The 7858-nt window shown below is 47.1% G+C and overlaps 1 protein-coding gene and 1 non-coding gene across 2 annotated transcripts; one reads left to right on the top strand and one right to left on the bottom strand.

Moving 5' to 3' along the window:
- Positions 1-2489: 2489 nt before the first annotated feature.
- Positions 2490-2917, bottom strand: LOC108490766 (histone H4). The gene has a single exon (XM_017797837.2). It carries the CDS (start codon positions 2886-2888, stop codon positions 2577-2579), a length of 312 nt encoding a protein of 103 aa, XP_017653326.1. The 5' UTR covers positions 2889-2917; the 3' UTR covers positions 2490-2576.
- Positions 2918-3647: 730 nt separating this feature from the next.
- Trnam-cau lies at positions 3648-3719 on the top strand. Its single transcript has one exon. It is a non-coding gene; the product is annotated as a tRNA-Met (tRNA).
- The last annotated feature ends 4139 nt before the right edge of the window (positions 3720-7858 follow it).

Genomic DNA, 7858 nt, shown 5'->3' with positions numbered 1-7858 from the left:
GCCTCTGCCTCCTGAGTGTTGGGACTATGCCACTGTGGAACCCTCCTCCTTGGCCCTCTCCCCGGGACTCCCTAGACCCCTGCCCCTATTTAGGACTAACTGCTCTTTTCACTTCTGTAAATCACTTGGCTTGAGGGAACCAGAGGGACAAACTACACCGTCTCCATTTTCACTGCTGATTCCTCCATTTTTGTGATGTCTCATGGTCATAGACTAGGCAAGCCCGGACATGTCCAGGGGGCCTGCGTAGGTTTGAGGCCTTATAAGGAATAAACAGGGTCCTCTAGCCCTGACGTTAACAGTCAGCACATTCCACAGCTCTGAGGGCAGCACCCACCAATGAGAGGCGTCCAAGACTGTAACCACCAATCAATTCAAAAGTATGTTGGCGCTCACGGGCTCTTTGGACCAATCAAAATATAACTCTGTAATTCCCCTCCTCCCTTTGTCCGAAACCTATGAAAAGCTCCCTCCCCCTACAATCGGCGCTCTCAGAGGAACCTACCACGTTAGTTTGGTCTGAGAGTCTGAGCTTAAGCCCGAATAAAGACTCTGTTCTTGTATGCTCTCTGGACTCCGTGGTAATTCTTGGGGATCTGTTCTCTGAGCACAACACCACCATGCCTGGTTTCAATAAATTTTAAAGCTGTATTTGACCTTTAATTATGTGTATGGGCCTGTGTGTTAAGGTATTTTGCTGTGAGCTGCCCTACATGGGTGCTAGGACACTAGCTCAGGACCTCTGTAAGAGCCATTGCTCCAGAACCAAACCTATATATTTGCAGTGTCCATATTTCCACTTATTTCTGCTAAAATAAATACTAGAAATATAAGTATTTAGGAACGGGATAAAAAGTCTTAAGAATTTCAAACTACAGAATCTAAGCTCTTCCCACAGCCTCCACCATGGATCCAGGCTACTGTCAGTTTTCCAGGTGAGTTGTGGAAGCTGGGCTCCAACTGGTCTCCTTACTCCTGGGCCATCCCACTGCAGTGCTTACCATCCAGCACCTGTATGCATTGTTTCAAATGATAAATCAGATCTTGTCATTCTCAGCCCCTACCACAGAGAGAGGAAAAACCATAAAGCAGCTCCATTGACCCCCCCCAAGGCCCCCTAAGAACTTGCTGTGCTCCCCAGGGATTCCTGAGTAGTCTTAGAGTTGGAACCTCCTTCACGTCTCAAGGTCGATTTTCTTCTGACCATGTTATGAATAAAGCTTGTATAACCAGATCATTTGTAAATAACTTCCTCCCCGTACACATCAGGCCTCTTCCCACTTCTAATGAACACACAACTTAGCACCGTTTTGTTTGTACACCCTCATCCAATGAGTATCAAATCCAGGAATTAATTTTTTTAAATGTGTTCATAGTAATTCTCATCTAAAACCCCCACTGTGGAACGGTGTCTGGCACCTACTGCACCTTCAATTTTTTTTTAATTAATAGTCTCACTAATTTTCACCCTCAAATCAGGGCCTTAATCTCCAATAGCGTTTGATTCTTTTCGCTTACCCACAAAAATTACCTGTCACCCATAAACACCTGAAATCAACATGTCTATACTGCATGATACAGAGTCAAAGAAATTAAATCATCCTCTCAGGAAACGAATCAAGGCAGAGGAATCCACAGCGCAGGGATCTCCGGGAAATCCAATGTCAACAAAGACCAAGGGCTCTGCTGGAGCCCCGATCGACACCTGAACAGAATCTCTGAAAAATTTTTAAACACATCTGGGATATTTCCGATGTGGCCTGAGTCTTTATTAGGGAAACAGGTTTCCAGTAGGATTGGTAAAATTTGAGAGTGCGGAAATACTGAGCATTCTGGGGTTAAAAGTCTTGACGCCTTATTTTTATTTTTGATGTCGTGTTCCTTAAAATTAATGGTTTGAATGTTTACATAACATTGCGCATTAAACTGGGTTTTTTGTTTTGTTTTAATATTTTTATATTGTCAGAATTGGTATCTAATCCTCCTCGAGAACCACCGCGGAAATGGAGCAGCTCCAGGCGGCCTCACTCCAAGCCTGGCGCATGTGCCCGGCGCCGCAGCTCGGTGCCCGCACCCGGAGAGCCTGGAGCGCGCGCTGCGCCCGGAGCCCGCAGGTGTTCCCTTCCCACAGGCCACTGTCCCCAAAGCCCACAGGCCGCGCTGTGCCCGAGGGCTCCATACCCTAAAATGCAGTTGGTGCCCACCCTAGAGGTACACTATGTACAGGGGCGTAAGACAGATGACTGTACCCGGCTAATTGCGCCACCGCGAACCCTCCAACCCAGAAACAGCCCCCCACAGCCTTTGTCCCAGCGGCGTCATCAGGAGCGCGCGGCCTTTGTCCATGCGCTTCGCTCCATCTTTATGCAAAAGCTTGCTCCTTCCTGTTCTAAAATCCTTCCCGACTTAGCCTTGTAAAGACTTAAAACCAGGAAAACATTTTCTGCCACTCACTCTACAGACAGCCTCTAGACTCCAACGCTCAGATATTCAATCACGAGTGCCAGATCTTTTACTAGAGAGAACATGGGTGGCCCTGAAAAGGGCCTTTGTGGGAGGACAGCGGTGCGAACGCATCAGCCGCCGAAGCCGTAGAGCGTGCGGCCCTGTCGCTTGAGCGCGTAGACCACGTCCATGGCCGTGACCGTCTTGCGCTTGGCGTGCTCCGTGTAGGTGACGGCGTCGCGGATCACGTTCTCCAGGAAGACCTTCAGCACTCCGCGGGTCTCCTCGTAGATGAGGCCGGAGATGCGCTTGACGCCGCCGCGCCGGGCCAGGCGCCGGATGGCGGGCTTGGTGATGCCCTGGATGTTGTCGCGCAGGACTTTGCGATGGCGCTTGGCGCCGCCCTTGCCCAGGCCCTTCCCGCCCTTGCCCCGACCTGACATATTGTAGTTACTAGAGTAAAACCGGTTCAACTATGAGGAGGTGGTGTCGGGGGTGGTCAAGGCGCTTCCTTATATGCAGGCCTGGCGGACCTAATTGAAGACTAAAACCGCGCGCTCGCCCCACCCCCTAACCCCGCCTGTGGCCCCGCCCCTGTTGACTTGACAATGACTCCAACGCCCAGGGTTCGGACTCCGGGAACTCGGTCTCCCCTGAAGTTCCTTCCCCGAGTCCTTCGTACCGGAGGGGAGTACTAGGTCGTAGCGTCCTCGGTTAGGTTCATTGGCCCCTGGCACGCGTCGGGGCGACCACAGAGAAGCTGGACACTGCAGACCCGGCCCAGCAGGTTCCAGCTTCCGATGCGCCTGGAAAGGGCCAAATCCTGGCGGGCAACCGGGCACCCCCACACACCACCCCCTCGTGACCTTGACCTCAGGGAACGTCTGGTCCGAAGTTTGTGTTCCCGGGTGTGCGCGGGTCTGCTCCTGCTGAGCCGAGCTGCGCTGTCACCCGCGGTACAGAGCCCCAGCTGGTTCGGGGCTGCTTTTCTTTTCCCTGGTCCAGGGTGTGACTCGTCTTCTCGTGTGCACGGAGGAACTTGCCAGGGTGTGCACGTCCGCGTGCTCGGGGCTGGTAGCGGCGAGATTCCTCACCCAGGGGCTCGGTACTGAAACGTGAGTCCTCAGGCTTTTTTGAAAAGTTGTTGCATTCCTATTTCCAGTAAATTTAAGAGTGTTATTTGGAGACCTCCTAACCCGGAGAGCAGAGTGGCGCAGCGGAAGCGTGCTGGGCCCATAACCCAGAGGTCGATGGATCGAAACCATCCTCTGCTATGTCTTCATGTTTTTTTTCTAAAGTACTTTAGGTTTGATTCATATTTTTAAAAATTTATACTTCTGCAGGAAAAACATTTTTCACGGGCACTCAAGAACTAACTGATGTGCCCTCTCAGTAATAAATTACTTGGTTACCTGGATTTATAAAGCCAGCAAACTGCTGAACCAAGCCGAGTGCCAAGGATTAAGAACCAGGAACCTGTTTCTTACTCCATAATCCTCACAGCCTTACCTGCCAAGGGGTTACAGTGAGCGACTAGAAACCCATCGAGGGAGGGAGAGGCTTTCTCCTCTGAACTGGACGCCCAGGTCAGCATTGGGGACTGCCGAGAGCTTGCAGCCTTGTTTTCTGACCCCGAATATATTTTTAACAATGAAGACTACACTGCGTGTATTCTTGGTTTTGTTTTGCTTTGCTTTGCTTTGGTTGCCCATTTTGAGACAGGGTCTCCTTGTAGACCCAGCTGGCCTGGAATTCGCTGTGGAGATCGGACTGGACCGGAACTCACAGACATTCGCCGAGAGTGCGCTAGAACCAACCCCCAGCTTAGTGTAAAATTTTTAAATAAGACAGATTGATGATTGCAGACCAACCGCCTACTAGCCCATGGGCTTGGGGAAAGTGTTCACCTAACAACACGCACTCACAGTTTAAGATTTAGTACGCCAAAGGACACGGTGCAAGTGGAGATAGGCACAAAATCGAAGGCTGAGAAGCCTTCCTCCTCCACTCCAGTGACGTGCTTCTCGAGCACTGCTGGAACGCCTGCCAGCCGTCCCAATCAAGTGATGTCTGCTTGAACTTCAAAGTTGTCACAGTGTGGGCTGGTCGCTGACTACCACATGTCCATGGGTCATGTCTACTTTGAATATGCTGCAGGCCTGTGTCAGTCTGGCTGCCTGCCTTAGGGTTGTAGAACAGCATCAGCCACAGCTGTGTGAACACTCCCGGATTTGACTCCAGACCTTGATCGAGGTTCATCACCACAGCACTTCTTCAAAGAAGTCAGTGAAAACTTAGCAGAGCAGGTTTGCTGCGTGACTTTGCCCTGGCATTTACAGACTTCAGGAAAAGTGGTAAGTTTTGACCCAAAACTTGAGTGTTTGTTAGATACCCAATAAAAACATTCTAAGTAAAAGAAACCAAAATACTGACCTGTGTTAGGTCAGCGTTTCTAACTGTAATAATTCAGTGTGCTAGAGTGTGGAAGTGAGGGACCCATGTGAGGGAGAGGATTCTTGAAGAGAAGTGGCTGTATTTGGATCACTTCCTATTCACCCACAGAGCTTCACCCCAAATAATATAAAATGTTGGAACACAAGACACAGGTACTCATCGTATGACATTGGTTCAGTCAGAGGGGGGTGGCTGCCTATGTATGGATGTATGCCATGTATGACTGACCACTTCATATTGGTTATCACTACTTAAACATTTCGTACACAAACTCAGCCAAACAACTCTATAACACAAAGCACACATGCACACACACAAACACACATGTACACTTGACCCTACCAAATGTTCCTCCATCCCAGTCAGCACAAACTTTGTTGTAACAGAAAAAAAAAATCTTGGAGAAGTATAAGATTTCTGTTTTACACGGTATCTGGAAGTCTTGCCACTTACACCACCGTTGCCCTTGGCGCTTAAGCTGTAGACAGCTTGTGCCGACTGAACACCTGAGGACTGTTTCAAGCACTCTCTCTGCTCGAGGAAAAACGGTGCCATTCCATCTATAGTCAGGGCTTTTGCAGAATTGAAGGATGTCTTTGTGTGAAATAAGCTCACATGAAAGACAACTATAGAATTCAAAAACAAATATGTGTGTGAGGAATTCACATTTCTATTTAAGCTGTTCACCAGATGTTACCCTATAACAGGAAAGAAAGTCTGTACAAAAGGCCCCATTTCTGCACTCCAGGAACCATTAGTAATTGTGCTGCATAGTTTTAGTTGTCAACTTGACTCAACTGGGAAGAGGGAATCTCAACTGGGTAATTAACTTCTATTAGACTGGCCTGTGTGCATGTCTGTGGGGTATTTTCTTGATGGCTGAGTGATCTGGGAGGACCCACTGTGGGCAGTGTCACCCCAGGGCAGCTGCTTCTGTGTTGTATAAAAAAGCAGGCTGAGCACAGGCCAAGGGAGCAAGCCAGTAAGCAGCATTCCTCCATGATCGGTGCTCCAGGTTCCTGCCCTGAGTTCCTGCCTTGGCGTCCATTGATGATGGCACACTATAAGCCAAATAAACCCCTTCCTCCCCAAGCTGGCTTTGATCAATGTTTTTATCACAGCAATAAGAAAGAAACTAAAACAATACTCAAGAAAAATCAAGTCACAAATAAGCTCAAAAAGCCATCACCTCCAGTGTCTGGGATTTAGAAAAATAAAGGAAGTGTTTGGTGTGTAGTCTGCTGACACATGATGCATGACATAGTGGTCAGGTCAAGATACAGGTCCCAGAAGTCCACTGACACACCTCAAAGAAACTATCCACAAAATAGAGCTTTCAGCCAGACATGGTGACCCACACCTGTAATCTCAGCATTTGGGAGCTGGAAGCAGGAGAATCAGGAGTTCAAGGGCAGCCTTGGCTATATTAGAGCCTGTCTAATTGATTGATTAAGTAATTAAAAATAAAAATGAATAAATGAGATATATACACTTTCAATCTACATCCTGCTATGATACTAAGCACCATACAGAACATCATAAATTCTATAAATGTTTCTTCCCTGGGATTTTTTTTCTTAGATTTTAATTTTTATTTGAAAACAATTTAAATTTTTAGACAAATGATTTTAGTATAGAAGTTTGATTTTTGTTTTCATACAGAATATAAAGATTCCTTCATTAATCTCTCACATGAAGGGGATTACAGGCCAGAAAGAAGATACGCTCCGCACACAAAGTACACCTATATGTGCAGCACTGGGGACAAAAGGCGTAGTGGTCCTACACGTGAACTAGGATCAAGTGGTGACACTACACATTGTAGGAGAAATATTCTGGTTCGTCAGATTCAAGAAGCAAATATGACAGAAAAACTGCAAAATGATGAAGTCAGCAACCTTAGGGCCCTGCAGGTGCTGCGGGATGTCTTGCAGGGCTGTAGTGTCCACATGGAGACAACAGGAAGAGCTATTTGTAGAGAGTCAGCAATGAGGGACAGTGAGGGACTTCTCACAAAAGCAAAGTAATGTCTTGTCAATGGTCAACACAAAACAGAAGGAAAAACGAGTGCTAGCCTGCCAGGAGCACACACCAGGCAAAGACAGTAACAACTTCCTCACTGGTGAGCATGAATCTTTAATGGTTACACTTTTGCCTCTTCTCGTCAAATTCAGGCATGTCTTACTTTAGGAGAACAGTAGGGTTTGTTTGTTTTTTAACTTTAAAAAAAATTATTGAGAATTTCATACATGCATATAAGGTGTTTTGATCAAATCCACGCCTACTCCCTCCCCTCCAACTCTTCCTGTACCTCCCCATCACTTTTTTTCTGACAACTTCATGTACTCCTTTTTTTTTTTGTAAATGAGGCTTTTTGCTACTCTAACAGTCCGTTCTCTGAAGAGGTAACCCTAAAATTGTTTGGGGATTAGATAAAAGCTTCTAAACACTTTTGACATTTTTGGCCTTTGGAACAGAGTATGTTGCTAAGAGGCCCAAAGACATTTTGATTTTTAGCCAAGAAACTGGCTACTTTTCTTTGGGGTCTTTTTTCCCTAACTGCCTAGCCAATTCCTACCTCCTACTCTTATCACACCATCCTCTGAAGAGGTTACCCAAATTGCCCATAGGAATCGGGACGGAGACTACTCTGGCTTCTTCCATGCTGAACAGGGACCCAGGGTGAGGCAATTGGAGTACCCCTTCAGTGGGTCTATCTAAAAGACCCCAAATTGTATAACTCTTATCTCGAGGAGGAAAGGAAAGTCTTTGAATCATGAATAGGAGATGTGAAGGAGAAGTAAAGGCAAGAGTAATTAGCATTACCAGCTCTAGACAGGGAAGTAGAAAAAAGTCAGAACAGGGCAAATTTCAAATGTTCATATCAGAGTCCCTTGGAATTTCTTGATGAGAGCTTCCAAAAGCATCTCTATTGGGTTCCTCCTGAGAGGAGAGAGTT

The sequence above is a fragment of the Nannospalax galili genome, unplaced genomic scaffold (genome assembly GCF_000622305.1).
Source record: "Nannospalax galili isolate Female #2095 unplaced genomic scaffold, S.galili_v1.0 scaffold456, whole genome shotgun sequence".
NCBI classification, from domain to species: domain Eukaryota; kingdom Metazoa; phylum Chordata; class Mammalia; order Rodentia; family Spalacidae; genus Nannospalax; species Nannospalax galili.
Note: the sequence above shows the minus strand (reverse complement) of the source record. Positions and strands in the feature narration are given on the sequence as shown.